Source organism: Brassica rapa, chromosome A03 (assembly GCF_000309985.2).
Source record: "Brassica rapa cultivar Chiifu-401-42 chromosome A03, CAAS_Brap_v3.01, whole genome shotgun sequence".
Lineage (NCBI taxonomy): Eukaryota > Viridiplantae > Streptophyta > Magnoliopsida > Brassicales > Brassicaceae > Brassica > Brassica rapa.
Window position 1 is genome coordinate 37,669,145 of NC_024797.2, and position 23,910 is coordinate 37,693,054.

Here is a 23,910-nt window from a genome sequence, read left to right on the forward strand (position 1 = left end):
GCAATTTTCGACGTTGATTTCAAGGTTACCGATTTTGATCCCAACAGTTTGCTCCCAGTGTACGTTTTGAGTATGATTTTCTCGAGCGAGTGATGTGCGTTTAATTGGAATCTATGGCCAGGAGTGCTTTTCCCTTTTCTCAAAAAATTTCGTTAATTATTTTATTGCGGAAAACTCACCTGATGGCGAGATGGATCGACCAAGTCCAACTCGCCAATCGGGTTAGTTGGATAGACCACATCCAACTCGCCATCAGGCGATTTGGATCAGCCTCGTCCGACTTGCCATCAGGCGACTTGGATCAATGCCGCACCATGTACTCTCGTCTTACTCTCCAAAAGTCTCTCCTTCGACTCTCGATCAAACTGTCTCTTGTTTCATCTCGATAATAGTTACAATTGAGACTTTACGATAAAAATAACAAAGACTTATTTTCTCGTAGAAATTCAAACCAATCGTATAAAATGATGACGTTTGACTTAATACCATACTTACCTCGACTATACAATTGGTTTCCACTTTCAGGAAACCGATGTCGTATGGAAGGTGATTTCTTAGAAAGAAGTCGTAAAAACATTTTAGTCAAAAAGGGCTCGAAAAGGTCTAAAACGCAGCAAAGGCCCACTTGCGATTTTGAATGAGGATGAGCCCAATACTATTATGACGGTTTATCAAATATTCACAAAAGAAGATAAATGTCAAGTTTTGAAGGATAATTATGAAGATCGAGAAAAATGGACTACTTCCGCGAGATGATAAACTCGACCGAAGGGCAGAAAAGGAAAGGGTAAACGAATATAGGAGGAGTATATAAGGGATGCCAAGGCGAGAGGCGCAGAAGATAACTTTTTACACAGCAACTTAGCACTTAGAGCAATTTCGGGAATTTTTGTTTTTGTTATAGAGCTGCGACTCAACTAGGTTTCGAATTCTTAGGTCATTAGAACTATGGAACTCGCCGACAGCTCTTGTAGCTAAGACTCTTACCTGTTGTAAAACGCTCATACGCAGATTCAAATAAGATCTCGTTTGCTCTCTATTTTCGACTGATATATACTTTCGTCTGTTTTCATATTATTGATTACTTGACGTTTAACTTAGCATAAATCCAGAACCCCAGGAAAATTTAGGTTTTTTAGCTTTTCTCTGATTAAGGAAATCGACGATGCGAATTTTGGTTCCCACAGTTTGGCGCTAGAAGGAGGGGGGTTGGTACAGATCAATCTTACTCACAGCCACAAAACGCTTGATCAAGTATATCTGGAGACGACCAGAACAACCAACAAACTCGCGACGGTACAGACGCCGGCGAAAATGTTGACAACACTCCGTCAGTGAAATCTCTGCGGTTAACGCTGATGCTAACACTGCGGCACTCGAGGAGTTTAAGAAGATGTTCATGGCTTTTACAAAGAATTTGAAAGAACGGGATAAGATCGTGGGAACCCTCGCTAAACAGGTAGAAACCCTAACAGCTAGAACCGCGGCCGTCCTTCTGCATGGAACAACTAGAGTCCACAGAAGAAGGCTCGATTTCGCAACTCCGCTGGACAAACCCAGCAACGCGCAGGGAAACTCGTTGGAACAAAACCTTGACAAAATAACCCCTCTCGCGACGCAGAAAAACACGGAAATTCTCCAGCCTCTTGATCAGGTGGCGGACAAAAACGAAATCGAGCGATTTGACTTGGATCCCAACGATTAGTCTGATCATTCGGATGACACATCCAATAAGCTGCACGACTCGGTTCGTTCGACAAACCCATGACCAAGGAAGTAGAAAACATCTTTTGGATAGAAAAATAAAAAATAGCCGAGTAAAAGGCTTAGGTCACTCGTAGCAAACAGTGACAAATTCGGAAAACTGCTACTAAAGATTCTCTCGAGATTCGAGATCTCCATGATTACATCACGAAAACGGCAGTAGAAGTGAAAGCGGTGAAGTGTCAAATCCACCATGCTACTAGCGCCGCACCTGAGATCGACAGGCTCCTCGAAGAAGCTCGGAAAACTCCCTTCACCGCACGTATCACCGAGACGAAAATATCGGATCCTGGAAAGATTAAAATCCCCACTTAAAACGGCACAGCCGACCTTAAAGTGCATCTGCAGACCTTCCAGACCGCCATGGGAAGGTCCAAAGTAAGGGAATGGCTTGTTCTCAATTAATCCTAGGATCTAAGTTAAAGGGTGATCAATCATAAACTTAGCTTTAAGAACAACTAGATAAAGAACTATATTTTCAACACCCTAGCAACATTTTGAGTTAGCAATTCATATATAAACCTCATGAGAAACCTAAATCTAACAGTAAGACTACTCAGACATATTCATAAGAGATATGGTAATGATGGTCTGAATAATACTTAAATAAATCAATAGTAAGAGAAACAATAAAAAAAGTAAAGAAAGAAAGGGAGTTCAAGATCTTCCCTCTCTCAAGGTGTACAGATCTCTCTCTCCAATCCTACGCTCTCTCTCTCTGGAATAGGATGAAGCATAGCCGTCAACAATGGCTTAGAAACGGTAAAATAGGGTTTCTAGTCTTCTAGGGGTATTCTGGTAATATGTGGTGACTTCTGGGCTTAAATTGGTCACAAAATAGGCTCGGAACGTATTCTGGGATTACCATCGATCGACACCAAGGATGCACCGTCAATCGATTTTCCTTCATTTCCTCGACAGCTTCCGCTTGCGAGGCAGACTGACCACTCTTCAGTAAAACATGCATAACGTCTTCTACAGGATGCTGATTGACCTCAGACCAGTGGTATTAGAAAGCTAACTCAAAGATATATGTTGTGTTAAAATATGGGCGTAAAATAACGGCGGTAAGGTCTCCATCCATAGCTAAACATCTGATGCGTCTGTGAAGCTCTGCATTCAAAAGGCTGCAAAAGACACCAAAATCACCACTTTCCTCCAAATCGTCCCTGAACCTGTAAACACTCTACTCTAAATAGACTCTATATCGTACTAATTATTTATTAAAACACTAATAAATCATGGCTAAAAGTGGGTAAAATCCATGGTCTATCAAGACTCAGCTTAAGGGAAAGCCAAATCACATCAGCAACTTCTCTTCTTTCATGCAGATGCAACAGCAGCTTGCAGAAGCTCAACGCCAATTTCAGGACGAAGCTGTTCTTATTGCAAAGGGTGATGAAGAGTGTTCCCGGTTGGTAAAGGCTGAGGAAGAGCATTCAAATGTTGTAGCTGCTCAGCAGGCTAAGATCAACCAATTGAGCCTTGCTGACAAGTTTTTGCAAGCAACCGACCCTAGATTCCTTGCCTTCATAGCCAGTGAAACCACACAATCTGATCCCCTTCAGTTATAGGTTTCCATGACTTCTTGTTTGTTATCTTTTGATCGTGTTTTTTTTTTTAATGTTTGGGCCTACAATAACTTTTTATGTTTTGGAGTTGTTTTTCAATGTAAATTTTAACTTTTTATATTTTATATCAAACTCTTTTTGTTTTAGTTCTAATTTGCTTTCTAGGTGAAATAACACTATTAGCATATACTACTATTGATGAATCCCCAACCCAATTAAATAAAGAAAGTACGAAACTGCTAAATCGATGTTCTTAACAGTAGTAAATCAGTCGTACAATTGGTCTTAACACAGTCGGTATTCAGTCGCAAAATAAATCCGATGTTATATTCAGTTGTTAAAATAGTCACTATATTTGTCGCCAATCAGTCGTGCTGTAGTAGCAAATATTAGCGACTGAATACCTAAGAATTTATTTTTCGCTTAAGTAGTCATATAAACGATAGTAAATATAGTCGTTTACTCAGTCAAAAATCAGTCGTAAATCAGTAGCAAAAATTTACGACTAATATAGTGACTACGCTTCACTCAGTAATGTAGTCGTGCTTGCAGTTGCAACGCAGTCGCAAAGGTTACGACTATATAGCTACTGATATACTACTGTTTAATTTAGCGGCAAGCACAATTATGATCACCGGAATCAGTCGTAAAACAGTTGTAAAATCCATTTTATCGACTGTTTACCTACAGATGTTGTAGACGCAAAATCCATGTTTTCTTGTAGTGAAATCCACACAAATAGTATTGGCCAAGAAAGTGAACATAAAAGTGGTTGCAAGAATCTAAGAAATAATACATGACTCAAATAGGGCATGTTGTAAATTTTTAATTGAGATTCAATTCGAGATTCATAAACTTGTAGTATTATCATCTTGATGGAAAGAGTTAAGAAATCTCACATTTTATCTACAGTGAAACATCCAGAATATTATGTTTTCACTCGAATTGAGATTGATGAATCTTCTTAAGGTAAATCTATAGGATTTTGAGACAGATGACGTTGAGACAACAAGCAAAAGAAATTCTATATACATTTTTAATCAAAAAGATTTCTCAAGGCACTAAACATATTTTGGAAAAACTACATACATCTTTTTTATAAATTATACTACACAAAGACTAGTGTACTTGAGATAAATATTATAGTAAACTGTGGTTTGCAATATTTTTGGCACGAACTAGTTAGACCATTTTGGTTTAGTAATGATGCAAAAAGATACTTAAATATTTTTGTGAATATTCATTGAAGAACAATAAGATTCTTCCAAATGATTTTTCATATGTTGTTTGCTCACAAAATAAAATGGTAATATGGTTTTCACCAGTCATAGAAAGTTATTGGTATGAACAAAAGAGATGTTGTGGATTGGTCACCCAATATGCATCTTTATAATTTTGGTGAATTCATAAATATTTAATAATTATTGCATGTTCATTGAAATAATAATGAACAGTTTGAGCAACATAATTCACATCAAACCAACGAATAATCACCAGTTCTCCCCATCGTTGGTATTGGGTCAAAACCCAACCATTTTTCGTCTAAGAGTGTTGAATGTACAATATACAATATAGTTGCTCCACACAAAGCCTAATTAAGATGTGTTTTCAATTGATATGTTGGATATGCATTTCTATTGATACTTAAGAATCTAATCCCCGAAAGATATAAGTAAGGCTTGATCTGAATGTTAAAGTTGAAATAGTATTTCCTACATAAAGGGAGAAAATAAACTGCTGTAAAGGAAAAATAAGTTGAAATGAATTCTCAAAAAATAAGTTAACATATATATATATATATATATATATATATATATTTATTGACCCAGATAAATAGTGATCAAGTCACATATACTAGTTATAAATGATCCAATAAGAATTGATGCCTCAAAAGGACAATATCAAACCGCGAGTAAGTCTAATTTACCCCTGAAGCGTGGTAGATATGTTGGTTCCAAAGATAAGAATTCTCGTGAATGAAAAGGAGCATAAATTAATAATTGTCATGAGGAAATATAGTTTTTGGATGATCTCTAAAAAAGACGTTAAACATGACTGAAAGATATTCAGGTACCTATACGACAGTGAAGAGATCTCAATAAGTTATCTCATGTATGAAATAAAATAGAACTGATAAGGAAATCGACGTTGATGATATTTATGTATGCAAAATAGAAGTTGATATGATGTATGAGAAAGAGAATCATGAAAAAAATCTATTGAAAAGTGTACAAAAAGAAATGATTGGCCAAATTACAAAGAACAAATAGATAAAGATATAGATCTCTTGCGAAAGAGAGAAGTATTTAGACTAGTAGTCTATACACCAAAAAGTATAAACCAAGTGGGATATAAATAATTTTTTGCACCAAAGAAAGATCGATATGGAACTGATTATGAAGAGACAAAGTCTCATGTGGTAGATGCAACGAATTTCAAGCTCTTTATTAGTCTGGCAATAAAAGAAGAACTTGAATTATACTACCCACTAAAAAAGGATAATCCCTGAAATATAAAATCCATGAAGGAATGATTATATCAAAATCGACTTCTCGAGAACTCTAGCAATTAGATCGAATTAAAACAAATTCGTTTTCATGGGATATATTAAAAGTGTTATTTGAGAAAGTTACTAATCTCTTATGTGATTGAAGGATATAATTTTATATGACAATAAATAAAGTCATAACATTAACTTTTATAATAAGAGCGTGAATAAGTACGTACAAGACTAATGATAGGACGAGTGTATGTAAAGAAATTTGGCTTAAAGTCCAAATAGACCAAGAAATTGTTTTCTATGTCAAAAGAGAATTACAGAGTAGAAGTCTAAAGACCCTAGATATTATAATATAAATAAAAAAATAGTTTATTCTGCTAATCTCAATTTTCTAAAGATATATTTGATCGGAATGCATATCCTGAAGATATTGCTTCTAAGCAAAGAAATGTGATAATATGTGTGGTTGTATTCTTTTTCCGTACATGGTTTTTATTCCATAGGAATTTCCTCGACAATGTATTAAGCAACAAAAACAAACACAAATGATAGACACCAAAGAAGAATGTTACAACTTCAAAAATGAAAGTCTATCACCATTTAAAAAATTTTGAGATCAAGAGAATCCAAGAAAATGATCAAAACATACAAGAGACATGCACTGCAGAATAATGAAGATGTTTGTATTTTACAAATCTTGACGTATGTACATATGAGGGAAAGTCATTCGTCTTGCATTTTTTTTCCGTTAACCACGGGTTTTCTCATTGGGTTTTTTGTAAGGTTTTTAACGAGGCAGTATCTTACGGCATAATGGTCATCAAGGGAAGTTTTATGAATATTATGGTGATGTCCATTATGGCAAATCATATATATACTTGTTTCCCTAGCTTTACTTATTCTCCAAGTTAGATTTGTCTCCAAACTATTGTACTCCTATATAAAAGACTCATTATTCATGAATTAAGACACCAATTCCTTCTTTCTTCTTCTTACTTATAACAAAAACTTATACTTCACCACGTAATGTTTTATTACATTTAATCACTGAATTTTTTTTCCTTTTACCAGTCCTTTTTATTTTACATTTCACCTCACCCTTTTATTACATTTGAAATCGAAAACGTCAATTTTATAGTACATAGTTTGATGAAACACACGGTGGCTTTTTTAACTCAGGGTGATCTGTTTCAGATTACCCCGTTGTGAAATCCTTTTTCTCGCACGGCTGATTTGATTATCTTGAGCGAGTCTACCAGATCATCACATAGTAGATGAGGATCTGAGATCGTTGTTGTATCAACAGCTAGATTTATGACAATCTTGTCTATATAGCTAATAAAATTGATAATAAGAGCCTTGTCAAAACAACAAAGAAACAGAAAAGTTAAATTAATTCATTGCATGGCCTTCGAATAAGTAAAATAACGACAAATTTGATACTTACTTGTTGCCCAATAAATGCACTTCCCGCTACATAGGAAACCGGATGGCCAAATAAACTTATTTCTTCTTGGGGACCTTTCACATTTGAAATTGTCATTGTTGTGTGACCAAATATCCTCGCTCCAATCTCTTGTACTCCCTGATATTTTCCTTTAAGGGGGAAATTAGCAACAAAACAAAATGTATTGATTAAATAGTTAACATTTTAAGCGTATTCCACCTTATTCCCAAAAAGTGTCGAGGTGAATTTTATAATTCCATACAAAATAAAAGCTTCCAGAGAGATTTTTTTCCTATCCATGATAGTTTTGGCCCGTCGGATATACTCCAGCGGATCATCTTCTACTTTTATCCATAGAGGAAATAAAACAACTGCTACCAAGTTTCCCCATCTACACTTTGAACCCTTCGCCATCATATCAGCCAGATCCTGCATTTTCATTTTCATGGAAGTTACATTTATTTAATAGACGTTGTGTATAAGTTGACCCAATAAGAATATTGTTGTTTATCAGTTGGAGTTATGCAAATTATCACCTCTATCTTTGTTGCTGGTCTTAGGTTTACAGGAACAGATCCACGAACACGAATTTTTTCTAAGGTTTTTTTCTTCTCGGACATTGTATATCCATCTGTAAGTAATAAGCAGATATTACAACTATTTTAGTAGTAAATAACTTCCAAACATAATGTTTTAGTTAGGACTGGATAAAATATTTGTAAATTTTGATTCGATTCGTTATTCGTGTCGATTCCAACCGAAACAATCCATATATATGTAACTCTAAGAAAAACAAATACTAATATGTAATATCTATAAGAAAAGAAGCAAATCACAAATAATATTTTAGAAACTGATATATGATCTGAACCGTTACATAAGTATATTTACAAAATTATATATATATATATATAAAAATTATATAATTATTATATTTTATGTAATTCTTACAATATTTATTTATTAAATTGATTATTTTTGTCATTACATTTTGAAAAAAGTAAATAACTTTTTTTTATAAAATATTATGATTTATATTGTTTTGAATTTTTGTTTAATTTTTATTTGTTTATTTGTACGGATCGAATCGGATAATCCAGTTAAAAATATAAAATTTTCTGGATATTCGAAATCCAAATGGGTAAAGATTGAATCAACTTGGGCAACTGATTATACAAACGAAACAGATCGAGTCACAAATACCTTTTAAAAACCCAAATAATAGATTTGTGCCCAACCCTAGTTTATTTTAGCTGATTCGTGCCCAACCCTAGTTTAGTAGCTGATTAGTTAATTTTATTTTCTCTAATTACGGCAAGTGCACAAACCCACTATGGTAAGAGCTTCCAAGGTGAATGCCTTTAGCCAAAAACAAAAAGAGCTTGCCGACGTTAAACTCAAAGTGACATATATAGATCCAATACGGTATGCTACTACACGCAGGGTTGTGGCTGTGTTGTTATAAAATTACAACAAGAAAAGAAGTTGACATAGAAAGAAATTAATTATTTGAAACCACAATAAAAACTCGTAGGTAAAGTTTATAGTTACCAGAAAGCACTTGAAAATATATAATAACTATTGGTGCACTTTTTGAATCTTTCTATTTTTATCTGCTTAAAACATTAACAAACTAAATACAATTAGGGTTTGTGTCTATGCTTCAAATATTATAATCATATTTATTGACAACACTACAAATTAAAAGAGAAAGAATTTAAAATTACCATAGTTTCTACTCAAATATCTTGAAAGACCTGCTTGTGTCATTCCAAGAAGAACATCATTCACCGTCTGCAGAAAATATAAATTCAATCATCAAGTTGTTTGTGTAAGAAAATGAAATACTGATGCAGTTACAGTGAAAAATAAAAAATAAACAAAGACTATAATTGTTTACCATGTTCATTGTGTTTTTCACTAACTTCACATCATCAAAACTTATTGTCTGATGGATAACCTTCCAAGATCGAATCCCATTGTTTGGATTAGCCATAAGAGGATTTTTGGTATCGCGCAGAAATAATATTGTAAGAAGAGTTTTAAACACGTCAACAATAGTGGAGAATATGGCCATCATCATTAACAAAAATCCAGAAAACAACCACCGAGCCGAAGACATGGAAGTAACATGTTTTGCTGTAGCTGTTGTAGTAGATGTTAGTGCGCTAGGTTCTGATGTTTTTCGTGCACAAGCAACTAAGAGCGACACAAGGGACATTCCATCACCTATTGAATGATGTATTTTTGCTATTGCAATAGATTCTGCATTTGATGTCTTAATGTCGAGAAAATGAAACTCCCAAAGAGGTTTGGACATGTCCATGGGAATATTAGCAAGGTTGGAAGTGTAGTCTTCTACAAACTGATCAGGATTGTCAATGTTGTGATATTCAAGATCAGGAACAATCACATGATCTTCTACTCGAACACTAACAGGGATCCAGACTGGTTCTCCGTTTTTCTTATAGTCGGTGTCCTGAAATTTTAATTATTTATTAAAGACAAATGATAGTAAGAAATCAGTAAGAAAATGAATAATGAAAGCAACCAAATTTAATTCAGTAGTTTCATGAAAAGGTGTGCGAAGTGAACGCAAAAGACTTATCCCTTATATATTATTTGAAAAGTATTACAACATTGTATCTATGATACGTGTCATAAATATAATGCTTTTTAAAGTTCCTAAAAGAATATGTTGGTCCATTACCATATATTATATTTCTCATTAAGCTAATCATAAAATTAATTAATAGTTTATTTTTAATATTTTTATTGTTTCATTATATAAAAGCTACAGAATTACCTATATAACTAAAATATATATGAATAATAATAATTTTAATAATTAAGTTTTGATATCAATTTGTTTATCCTCCATCATTAAAAAATATTATATTATTAAAATAAAATAAATAATCATTTTCACAAAATAATAAAAAATTAGAATTTTTCCATATAAGTTATATTTTGGATTTCAAAAAACAACTGTATCTTAATAAAACTTTAAAAATCTCACATTAAATTTTTCCATGATCAATGGTTTAAATTTTTTATCACAACAAGATACAAATGTTGATAAAACCATCTGAGTAAAAAATATCATTTAATAGATATTCCAAATAATATATATATATATAATATACCATATAAAATATATAAAATTTAAAAATTTGCAAAGAAAAAGAACTGAGAACTTAGTATTTTAATTTCAAATTTTTCTGTGAATTTCTAAGAACAATTATAAATTTTAAAACTATTAAAAGCTGTACGCTAAAAATTTGTTATCAAAGAATTTTTTTAATAAAAAAAAGACTATTAAACTATTTGATTAGGAAGTTTCACTTCATACATATTCATATTAATAAACAAACACACACACACACACACACACACACACATATATACATATATATATATATATATATGTAAATATCGTTAAATTTAATTATGTTCCATAGAAAATAGATAAAAATTATTTTATATATTTACTTATTATAAAGTGATTACTTTAGTTTATGTTTTTTCGTCAATTAACTAAATACTTAATAGCCAATGGATTCTCAATTATCAATATATATTTAATATTTTTTTATTTATTATTATGTAAAATGTAAAATAGATAATAATATTTCTCATATGATGGTTGAATTGTTGGTCGTAGATCGTCTATGTAATATTTATTATCGTTGTAATAACATAATTAATCAAACGTTAAAAAAATGTAAAATAGATAATAATACATAATATATAAATCTATACTATTATTTATGAAGTGATTTACCTTATTTGTCATGATTTCCATGATTTTAGATAATTTTTCTTATTTATCATGTTTACCATGAATTTAGTCAATTTGATTTATTTGGCATGTTTTTATTAAGTTTTAGCTTAGTCTTTGATTTATTAATAATTTTTAACTAAATCACTAATTTATTAATTTAAAAATATCAGTAATGAATTATATATATAATTAAAAACGAATTTTGATTTAATAATATTTAAATATATATGTTATATTAAATTCTTATTTTCTTATTTGTCATATTTTGTTAGGTTTTAAGCTTTTACATAGGTCATTGATTTATTATTAGTTTTTAACTGAGTATTTATTAATTTTCACAAAATCTGTAATGAATTTTATATATAATAAAACACGAATTTTGATTTAATAATATTTAAATCTATATTTTATATTAAATAATTAAGTATAAACTAATATAAAAAAGGTGAAAATATATTTAAAAAGAAATATATAGATCTCATGAAGTGATTTTGCTTACTTGTAAGATTCTCCATAATATTAGGTAATTTTGCTTATTTGTCATTGTTTATTGCTTTTTGTCATATTTTACATAATTTTAGGTAATTTACTTATTTGTTATGTTTTTAATAATTTTATTTTTTCTATAATTTAAGTTATTTATTTACTTGTTATGTTCTTAATAATTTTAATTGGTAATTTTATTTACTTGTCATATTTTTAAAATAATTTTAGGTGATAATTTTAATTTTGCTTATTTATTATGTTATTTGTGATTTTAGGTTATTTTATTTATTTTTCATGTTTTATTATTTTTAGAAGTTTATTTTTCATATACCATGATTTAGATTAAGTCATTAGTTTTAATAAATAACTTTTTTCAATTGTTAGTTTTAAATATTTATAGTGATTATTTAATGAATATTTTCATTATATTCAGGGATTATTATTATTAAAGAGTATTATCAAATTTTTAGAAATAAATTTATAGTTTTGTTCATATTATGTTTACTTTGTCTTATGTTTACTTTAGTAATATTAAAATCGCTTAATATTTTTATTTGTTATTTTTAAAGAGAAACTTTCTTTTCTTTTATGCCACCTAGTTATCTTATCAGTCAAAAAATACGAGTCTATAGAATACAATATCTCACCATTAAAAATTAAAAATCTATCTTTTATCAGACATATATATATATATAATTTATTAGTTTTATTATATAAATTTTAAAGTATGTTTTTAGTTATTATAAATTTTGTTAATAAGTGTCACTATGAACTCTGACGGAAAGACAATTCATATAAAATGCAATTAAGACTGATGAAGATGAGTTTGATTTCATAGGCTTCACTGATAATTAGTAATTCTAGTTTATTTTTATATTTATTTTTTGTGTTATTTTGAAGTATTAATAAAACTTTAATAGATTATTGTGATGCGATACGTTTTACATGTGTGGGTTGGTGATAGAACAAATAAAATATTTTACAAGTACTAAACCATTATCTATGTTTCGTTGTAATAAAAGGTAAATTATAGCTTCTAATTAATTTAATATTTGAAACTAATTAAATAATTTAGATAAAAAGTTAAAATTATATTAAAATTTAAATTAGTTGAATATATATTAGTCCGTCATCTAGTTAATTTGTATATACAGTTTTCATCTTAAATTAGTAAATGATAAATGTGAATGATTAAAAACAGACCAATTAGATTATTTAAATAATATAATCTAACGAAGTGGGCGCTCTCTAAGATTCCATCTAATCCTGCAATCTTTCCAACGGAATCACTCTACGCAAACATAGATCATTTATTTTGGCGGGTTATCCCAAAGATGGATGATCACCACTTTGCGTGGATACTTTGGTACATATGGAAAGCGAAGAATAGTAAGGTATTTAGTAATCTGGATACTGCTCCTCGAGATACTCTTAGGATGGCCGAGACAGAATCTGTCCTGTGGGCTGATGCACAGGTGCTCCCTGATTCACAGGACACACACCAGCGAGATATGGTTCCCATACCGGTGAGACCAGGCAGATGGTGCTTCTCGGATGGCTCATGGAAGGCAAAAGATATTTTTCCGGACAAGGATGGTATAGCACCTTACCAGGATTTGATGGTTTAATGGGCGCAAGAAACACCAGAGCTAGTCTTTCACCTCTCCATGCAGAGTTTGAATCATTAATCTGGGCAATGGAATGCGGAATTTGCGGCAGTTTAGGGTCACATTTGCAACAGATTGTTCTCAATTGGTGAAGATGGTTTCGGAACCAGAAGAATGGCCAGCGTTTGCAAACTACTTGACAGATATAAAGACCCTTAGTTCTGGATTTCAGAGCTCGGAGATCATCTATGTACCAAGAACGCAGAACACACAGGCGGACAAACTAGCACGCAGTGCAAGAGTTCAACCGTCGTTCGTCGTTCACATGGATGCAGAGCTACCCTTTTGGTCAACAGAGTCTATATGAGTCTGTTTTCTTTTTTTTTTTTTTTTTTTGCTAAATTATATTCTATTAAAAAGCATGAGACCAAAAGTTTACAAAGCCTTGCTTAGTGGGCCAAGAGCCATTTAACAAAGAACCAAACGTGAATCCTAGAAGTTCCAATAACAGCCCATCAATTCCCTAACTTGCCCAAGTTACGGAGATTAATGAGAAGGAGTTGCAGAGAGCATGCAAGGTGAGCGACGAAACGACGCAGTAGATCAGTTGATCCAAGTTTGGAATAAGGCGGAGGAGAAGGAAGGGTCGGTGAGACGGACAGACGCTATTTTGCGTCGAATGGTGATGTCGATCTCCTTTGTTAATGACGACGAGGATCGGAAGGAGGAACGATGGATGCGAGAGTTTCGCTCTGACCAGGAGAAGTATATTGTAGCCTGCCAAAGTAGAAGGAGGAGGAGACGCCATTCTCTAGAGTAGGTACCTGATTGTAATCTGAAGAGGACATCATCCCAGTTTGAAGGCGCAGGAGACAGGGGACTGCATCTAGTTAGTGTGCTCCAAATTTCCCAAGTGTAACTGCAGGAGAAGAACATATGATCTCTTGATTCCTGGCCTGAGTTACATAGGATGCAGGACTGATCAACATTGATTCCCCAATTCACCATCCTGTCCTTCGTTGGGCATCTATTTAGGACAAAGAGCCACGTTAGAAACCGATGCTTTGGAATCCCAGCGGAGAACCACACCTCTTTGTGCCAAGACACACAAGGCTGAGCATCTCGGAGTACTTCATAAGTGTTTCTAGCAGAGTAAGTGAGAGATTTCTTTCCATTAGGCGCCCATTCATACTCGTCTCTCATGTCAGTTAGAGTAATTGTAGACAGGTAAGTCTGAATGTTTACTTGCCTTTCAGATCGAGCTGGTGGAAGATTCCAAGTTCCAAGCTCCCAAAGCTCCGCTAAAGTACAGCGCTGGGCGATACCAAACTGGCGCGATCCTTCTCCTTGAAGGTAGTTTCGGATGTTCCCGTAAGGAGACCAATTACTTGTCCAATAGTAGCAGGTTTCACCATTTCCTACTCTAAGCTTGATCCAGTCAAACACTGTATCTCGAAGTAGCAGTAAGTAATTTGCTAATGTTGTGAAAAAAAAAGAAAAAGAAAAAACGAAGTGGGATAAACGATACAATATAGACCAATTAGATTGTTTAAATATATATATCAGAGAAACGCAAAATTACTAAATACTAATGTTGTTATTGATGTTTTATCAAGAGATTTATTATATATCTTCATTTATCTTGTATCCTATGCGTATATAATAATATGAAATACAGCTCAATGTCTACGTTCATGATATATATATACTTACTATATATAACCGTTCAAAATACCAATTATACTAAAAATAAGTATTATATTTCATTTTTATCAGAGTTAATTGCTATTAATAGTTTTAAAAGTATTTAGTAATTTGCTTTACTGTTTTCAAGGTTTAAAGTGTCCGTAGATGCAGTGCCGGTCCAACATTCTCAATTTTTTCTTGATGCCCTAAGCTCATTTAAAATTTTATGCCTTTGTTATTTATGTAAAAAAAAATTTATGCCCTATATATAACTAATTTTTTTCGCTTAAAATATGATGCCCTAAGCGGTCGGTTCCCTCGCTTATGCTCGAGACCGGCCCTGCGTAGATGTCAATTTCAAAATTTTTCATGCTCCCAATAAAAAAGTAACGTTAAAAATTATCGTATGTAATAGATATGTAGACTAAAAAAAGATATGTAGACAGCTGCATAAAATCAGTGAACTTAGAATTCGGCAGGCTAAACATCAACTTAATTGACTAACTAAATATCTTTGTAACTAGATGATAATACGCGTGCATGTGCAGAATAAGTTTTTTATAATAGTATTTATTCATTAAATAGTTTTAACATTGCAACACTACAATTTTTATCGATTATAAAATAAGGAATACAAATGTTGGTTTCTTAAATGTACCATCATTGTTAAAAAAATAACGTATTACAACTTATGTTAATTATTTTTAAGACTTCATATGCATAAAAAAAAGTTTTACGGCTCACACAAATCAAAAACTAGATATGCAACTCAATTATAAAATGATGAAAGGGGATAAGATTTTTTTCTATCGTTTTTTTACTATTGATTTTCTATAAGTGATTTCATTGTCTACCTCTAATTGTGCTTTCGTTCTTTTTTCTGTTTACTGATATGAATTTTGTTTCTCTGTTTAACTTCTTCTGTGAATTAAACGTCTTCTGTGAATTTGATGAATTACATAAGTGTCAATTTTAAAACATGGACATATGTAAAAATTAGTTCCACTCCAGATACATATCTAAGAATCAAAATTTTGAAAAAATCACCGGTAAACTCTATTCACAGGTTAGTGTTCAAATCTAATATCAAACTGTTATAGAATATAAGTGCAAACTAGAATATAAATGTTTGTCTAGTATATATTCACGAGTTTGGTCTAAAAATAATCTAATTCTAACAGAACAAATTACTTATTTTATTAACTTATGCTTTTAATGTTTAGTTACTTAAGAGTACACCGATAAAAAATATATATAATACATTATCATTCAAGTATATGTATACTATGTATAAACTAAGAAATGTTTGATTTATTAAATGATAAACGAGAAAACTTATAATAAATAGTTCAAATCTCTCATTCATGCAATTACAACAGCTAGATAGGATATTAGAGAGAAACAAATATTAGACGAATGATCAAATCTCTCTTTCTTCGAACAAACTCAAAAGGAGGTGACTGAAATCTTGTCATGATATTTCATTAAAAGCTTTTCAGGAATAAAAATCACGACTAAAATATTTAATTTGAATGAAATAATATATATATATATATATAATGCTTCCATTATTAAAAATCACTTCAATTTGAAGAAGTGTATTTCGGGGATTGACATGATAAAATAGCTTATTAGAAACCACCTATTCAAAAAAATAATTTGTATACATAAAAGTATATACATTATAGTAAGCACATAAATCAAAACCAATACCTTTTGTTTATTAGTATTATTTTTCATCGAAAGACTATTCTATTATTCAAACTTGAGGTGGTCCGGGTAACCAGACCGGAATAGAACAACCAATGAAATAAAGAAACCTATGGAAAGATCTCACAGTCATAGCTAAGAAATCTGAAATCTGGTTCTGCGCTCGCTGAATATGAGCAATCGTAAAATCTGGAAACAAGTCTTGTGAGTCTCTATTTATCATTGCAATCAAATCCTTGCAGTCCGTTCTAAAATTTTGACAATGTTGGAGCATACTCTCCATCGCCCATCTTAGTGCTTCCATCTCTGAATGTAAAGCAGACTCTCTAGGAATATAATTTTGTGTCGCCATAAGTTGAACCTTTCGCAAGCTATCAAGCCAGACCCATTCATATCCACTAAACTGTGCAGTAGATGTCCAAGACCCATCTATCATACATATATTATCCAACATTAAGACTTGAGGTTTTCAGTACTAAGGGCTTGTGGAGCTGCATGTATTGTCTCATTTGCGTTAAACCAAGCTTGACACTCGCTCTCTGCATAGCGGACTAGATCCAAAGAATCCTGTCAATTCCCCTAAAGAATTTATCATTTCTGGTCTTCCAAAGGTACCAAATTATTCAGGGATATGGGTCTCTCTCTAATTTTGGTTCAACAATATTGTTCTTCCTCCAGAAGAGATAATCCATATTAGCATATACGCTTGGAAGAGGAAAGATATCTTGACTTGTTGGTGTCTGAGAAACACCAAACTTGTAAAAGTGGTGGACACTCAAAGATTGCATGAGTTACATATTCTTTTGGCTTTCCACATCGTGGACAGTAATTATCACATCTCATGTTACGGCGTATCCGATTCCTCGTTACTGTCACATAACCAGTTATCAATTACAATATAAGATGACAAATCTTTTGAAGAGCTTTTACCTTTCAAGCAAAGGCTTGAATCTTTGTTATACTAGGTTCCAAAACCTCCTTCTCTTCATCAGCCTTTAGTAGGTTCTGAGCTACCCAATATCCTCATTTGACTGTATACTGTCTATTTTTAGTATAATTCCAGCAAAATGTATCCCAGCGATGAGTGGTACTTATGGTTTGACTCCTTATGTAGGTATATCAGCAGGGTCAACATACTTCTACAATAAGCGAATATCCCATTCCTTCATATCTTGGTTAATGAGTTCACTGACTCTCATGTTTGGATGCAGCGCTGGGGCCAAGGGCCGTGCTGGTCTAGCTGGTGTTGTCGGGATTCAAGGATCCTCCCACACCTTAACCTCATATCATGAATGTACCTTATGTCTGATTCCCAATAATAATAATTTCCGCGCTGCTGAGATATCAGCCCACACATATGATGGGCTGTTTGCAGAGATTGTTTGTAAAGGCAAACTCATTATGTAGTATCTCAAATCCCGCCCTCTTCTCGTGGCCTGCAGACCTTTTCCCACTTTTCCCAGTGAACTCCTCTCTTTGGGGGGTTTGAGCTCCACCAAAATTGTGCAATGGCATTAGCAAGATTTTCGCATACCTCTAACGGGAGCAGAAAACTAGATATAATGTATGCCGGAAGAGCTAACAAGATAGATTTAATCAGAACCTCCTTTCCACCTTTTGATAGCCATCTGCATGTCCATCCATTCACTTTATGCATTAATTTATCCTTTAGAAATGTGAAAAGTTTGCATTTGGATCCACTAATATCTTCTGGAATTCCTAGATATGTTCCCATTCCTCCTTTGTTCTGGATCCTAAGAGTATCTTTGATCTGCTGTCTAACATTAGCGTTGATCCTCTTACCAAAGAGTACGGAGGATTTTTAAAATTAATGCATTGTTCGGATGCTTGTCCATATTTTCTGACTACTTTCATCATTTCATCACATTCACGGGGCTCCACCTTACAGAAGAAAAGACTATCATCAGCAAAGAGAAGGTGGGATATAGAAGGATATGTGTGTATATACGCATCCTCGTTATCTTCCCTTGATTCTCTGCATGATTAAGAAGGCTAACGAGCGCTTCCGTGCATAAAATAAAGATGAAAAGAGACAAAGAATCTCCTTGACATAGACCTCTCTCTGGAACTATGTTTCCTCTTTGTTGTCCATTCATAAGTACCTTGTATTTCACCGATGTAACACACCTCATAATCCAGGTAATCCAAACCTCAGAAAACCCCACCTTTCGCTTAACTACCTCAATAAATGACCACTCCATTCTGTCATATGCCTTACTCATATATGTCTTTATGACCATCCTTTTGTTTCTTCCGCTTGGCTTTGTTCTTAGGGCATGAAACATTTCTTGAGTTATCATAATATTATCAAAAATTTGTCTTCCAACAACAAAGGCTGACTGGGTTTTTGAAATTCCAGCAACAAAGGCAGATTTGTTTTGTCAGCAACAAAGGCTGATTGTTTATTTACAATCATGCTTTTGGTAAATATATCAAAACAATCATTGTATGTACGTTATAGGTATATAATTAAACTTTAGTGATATTGACATATATATATTTATAGTATATAATATAAATATTTATTATTGACATTTCATATTCATATGATTTTATTAGCATTTGTGTATTTGCTGTAACGAAAGTTTAACATTAATCACAAAACTTTTACTGTGAGATTTATCAATACAAATTTAAATTAAAATATTAAGATCTCAATAATTTTTCAATAGAAAATTTTAAATTAACATTTTTATATATTTTATCTAGTATATATAATTTAATTTAAATAATATATATATATATATATATATATATATATATGTGTATCTATTAGTAAGACTTCATATTCATGTGATTTATGATCATTTGTATCATGCATGAACAAAAAAAAGTTAAACCGCCGATCATAAAATTTTCAATGTAAGTTTTTAGTTATTTATATTTGCTTTAAAAAATTAAAAATTAAAAATATAAAATATAAGTAAAATATTTTTTTTATGTTTAATGTGATTTTTTAATTTATTTTAATAATATAAAAAAAGAGGATACAAAATTGTTATCAGATATGTATAACTCATTATCATTAATTGTTATATATATTTTAATCATGTTAAGTAATTTTGTAGTTTTTATTGAAGAAAAGAATTGAGAATATTCCTTTATATATTACTAATCTATTTGATAGTTAGTTTTATTAAATAGTATAATATATATTTATATGTACCAACTTATTTTTCTAAAGAGTCTAAGAATCATTTTGGTGATGACACATGGCTACAAAAACATGTTGCAGTATTACGAGATTAATATATAGGGGATTATATCACTCAGAATAGAGTATTTAATTATTTTGTCTTAGTTTATCAAGTCCCCCGTGAGTTTAATGTTCGTCTGACATTATTTACATCATCTTCCGATTATTTACATCAGCAAATACCATAGTTTCGGTTATTTTCTAGAACATATAACATATATATGTTTATTTAGTTTTCTGACATCAACTAAATGAAAGATAAAACTTCACAAACTTGGTTAGATACAGTTATGCTTCTAGCTGGAATTGCTGACTTTAGAATTGATTTTAAACAATTTTAGGCCGATATACACAAAAGGAAATTATCGATAAAATTGATTTAACAAATATTGAGATAGCCTTTTAATTTCAGCTAATTGCAAAACCATTAAAAACGAAACTGAAATTAAACGGCTATCATACGATTAATAGATTAATCATCTGTTTAACTAAACTAAAATTGAAATTAAACTGAAATTAAAATGAAATTGAACTGAAATAAATTAGATAAAATTAAAATGAAATTAATTCCAGCTAATTAAACTGATATTAATCAGACGATTAATCGAATTCTTCGCAAAACAATTATTATTATATTATATATATTCAATTATATTTGTATTTTGTAGTCCCAAACTAAGTATTGTGAATATGGATATTCTCATAACAAATAACACATTCATAAAATGTTGCAAAAAGAAAAATCTAATTTTAAAAAAATCTTAAATTATATAGCCGGTAAAATAGCAGTCGGAAAAAATAGCAGTCACATCACCTAATTAAATATATATTTTTTAGTTTTTTTTGGCAACGAATGATTATTATATTACTCAAACTTGAGATGGTTTGAGTAACCAGACCGGAATAGAACAACCAATAAAACAAAAATCTATGAAAGAAACGGACAGTCCTAGATATTGAGTCTGCAATCTTATTATGCGTCCTTAGTAGCTATATATATATATATATTTGTACAAAATACCCAGTTTAAGCGTAGACATAGATATTTACCATTTTGCAACAAAATCTGGGAGCATTGATCAATGTGTTGTTGAGGCCTTCAACAAAGGAAGATAGGTTCAATCTAGTTTTTGACCCAAAAGTTATCACAATGAACGTTTCTGGTGAACTGAGCAACTGTGATACCGGGCTAAGCGGCTCTATTGCCACGGTATCAAGCTCCTCCCTCGCCATGTTTTTTCCCTTATCCATAGCTGTCTCAACAGTTCTATAACCGTTTTTTTTTTTGGTAAAACGTTCCCACTTCGCAATTCTAAACGTTGCGCTGCCATTGCTTTTATACTAATTATTTTTTGAGTTTTTTTTAGGTTCACTTTCTAGAGTGAACCGGTTCACCAACCAATAATAGTTTGTTATTTCATATTCAATTTTTTTTAGAAAAGAAAACAAAATAATAAGAATTGTCAAAGTCATATTGTATTATGTTTTCAAAATAAAAAGGTAAAGTTAATAAAAAACAACAGTAGCTACAAAAAAGTAATTTTTTTTATAACATTGTTAACATAGTCAGCAAAATACTAAACTCTAAATCCTAAACACTAAATTCCAAACTCTTGGGTAAATCCCAAAATCATTGGGTAAATCCAAAACCTAAATCATAACCACTAAATCCTTAATGCCGTCAGCAAAGCTCTAAACCCTAGACTTTAAGCCCTAGGATTTAGGATTTATCCAAGGGTTTAAAGTTTAGTATTTAGTGTTTATGATTTATGATTTGGTGTTTTGTTGACGGTGTTAACAATGTTAAAAAAAATTCTTCTTTTTGGCAGCTACTACTACTTTAAATTTATTTTTACCTTTTTTTATTTTAAACACATAATATGACTTGGAAAATTCTTATTATTATTTTTTCAAAAACTGAATATGAAAGACAAACTATTATTGGTTGGTGAAATAGGAGGTGAAATCTTATCACTCAAATTACCTTAAAGAGTGATTTTTACTCTCCTAAATAAGAGGTCAATTTGTAGTACTTAAGGATCAAATTCACAAGGAAATATGACACACAATAGATCTAAACAGTTTGTGATTAAGCTAGGTAAATAATAAAAATAGTAAATTGCAATTAAAGAGAACAAGGCAGTTGATTGGTTTGAAGTTTGTAACCAATTATTAGAAATCACTAGATCTAGGGTTTATATTCAGGTAATTAGGATTATAGAGGTATAGAATATTTAGGTTGTCAATCCTAGAACTCGACTTCTAGTGTAAAGATATCCAGCTTTCGCATGTGATTCTTGTGTTTTGATAAGTCCAATATCGCAGCTGTCGCTTGTTGATACGAATCAAACATCGATCGATGTTATGGTAAGAAGGTCGATCGATGTTCCCTTAGGCAGGCTTTAGCGAGTTGATCGATAGGTTCACTAGTATTGTCTAGATTAGCTGTTGCTTGTTTCTAGCAATATTAGCTCAAGGGAATTAATTCTGGTGCAGAACCTACCGTCGTAGTTGTCTACATCCTAAGCTCAAGGTTCTAGTTAGCTACTCTAGAACACATGCATTAACAACAATTCCTTGAAGGATATTTGTCACATTAGCAATTCAATATTTTGGACTAATCCCTCTTTACTTATTTGAACCCTAAATCTAACAGGTGAATTACTCAGACATGACAAAACAATTCATAACAAATAACTGAATAAATGCACAAATAGAATAGAGTTAGAAATACTGGAATTCCAATACAAATCTCTGAAAGAGTCTTGGATCTTCTCTCCAAATCTACTAAAAATCCTAAGTATTGCTTGCTGTTAAAAGTGAAAAGTATGAAATCGTATGTTGCCTAGAACAATGGCAGAGCACAAAAATATTAGGTGAAAATCAGCCAAGGGTATTTTTGAAAATGTGTTGTGAAAACCTAGACGGGTCTTGCGCGCTTCACTGTCGATCGACGGCACAGGATGTGCGTCCATCGATGTTTGTCTTTGATTGTCGACTTCCATACTGGTTCGATGGTCAACTACGGGCTTTTTCTCATTTTATCTCCAAAATGCACCAAAATCACCACTTTCCTCCAAAACACTTCTGAACATGTAAATATACTAAAAAGACTCCAAAACAGATTAAATAGTTACTAAAACACCTATATACCATGGCTAAAAATGGGTAAAATCCATGGTATATCAACTCCCCTAAACTTACCATTTTGCTTGTCCTTCAAGCAAAACAAAGAGTAGTCTTTATGAAAGAGGTTTAAAAACAGCAAGGACTCACACAATTTAAGAACTAATTATCATCACCTCTACAATGTTGCAAGCCACATCAAATCAATTCGAACTTTAGAGGTATTCTATATACCATGTCCTAGCTTAGCAACCAAATCCATCTAACCAGCAACTTAGCTAATACTGTCTGACTAACCCCTCTACTGACTGTTGGGGTAAAAAACGGTCATGACGGAATTAACACCCGAAAACCCTCGGAAATCGTATTTCCGAAAAGATAGTAAAAGAAAAATATGATTTTCGTAAAAAATAACCAATACGAAGTTTTTACGAAGAAGTATCCTTGAAAGCTCAAAGTGGAAAAACCAAGCTCGGTCATTGCGCAACTACCGCACATGCACGCTACCCGGTCTCTACGTAGCAACCAAGTCCGAGCCAAAGCTCGGTCGCTACGTAGCGACCGGGCTCGAGGCAAAGTTTGGTTGCTACGTAGCGACCGAGCTCTTCCAAAACGTCGATATGACACCAGTCCATGCATTCTCGTCAAACCTTCGATGCTATCTCCCGAATACCGTAGCTAACTCGGTTCATGTTTTCCGCTATTCTAAATCATCGATCAAACTTTGCGGATTGCAACCACAGAAAGTTCGAGTCGGAAGACGGCCCAAAGGGACCTAAAACACGACTCGAGGCCCACCCTACGATTTCTCAACCAAAAGCCCATAAATCCTGGTACGATTTACGCTTGGCGCGTAAGGAAAGATAAATGTGAATCTTCCGCGGATAAATACGAAATTTTGAGGATAATTACGAAGATCGGAAAAAATGGAATATCTCCATTTTATGCTATGACGGCCTAAGGGCAGAAGAGTAAAAGCGTAAACCGACCTTGGAACGAGTATATAAGGAGT

At 32.4% G+C, this 23,910-nt stretch overlaps 1 protein-coding gene across 1 annotated transcript; it reads right to left on the reverse strand.

Annotated features, from left to right (window-relative positions):
- Window positions 1–3,296: 3,296 nt before the first annotated feature.
- On the reverse strand, window positions 3,297–23,453 carry LOC103849660 (O-acyltransferase WSD1-like). Its single transcript, XM_018656081.2, has 7 exons — window positions 20,823–23,453; window positions 9,183–9,761; window positions 9,010–9,076; window positions 7,819–7,913; window positions 7,502–7,711; window positions 7,283–7,420; window positions 3,297–7,193 (listed from the first exon to the last, which is right to left on the reverse strand). The coding sequence occupies exons 1-7, from the start codon at window positions 21,021–21,023 to the stop codon at window positions 7,026–7,028; spliced, it is 1,458 nt and encodes a 485-aa protein (XP_018511597.1). The 5' UTR covers window positions 21,024–23,453; the 3' UTR covers window positions 3,297–7,025.
- Window positions 23,454–23,910: the final 457 nt, after the last annotated feature.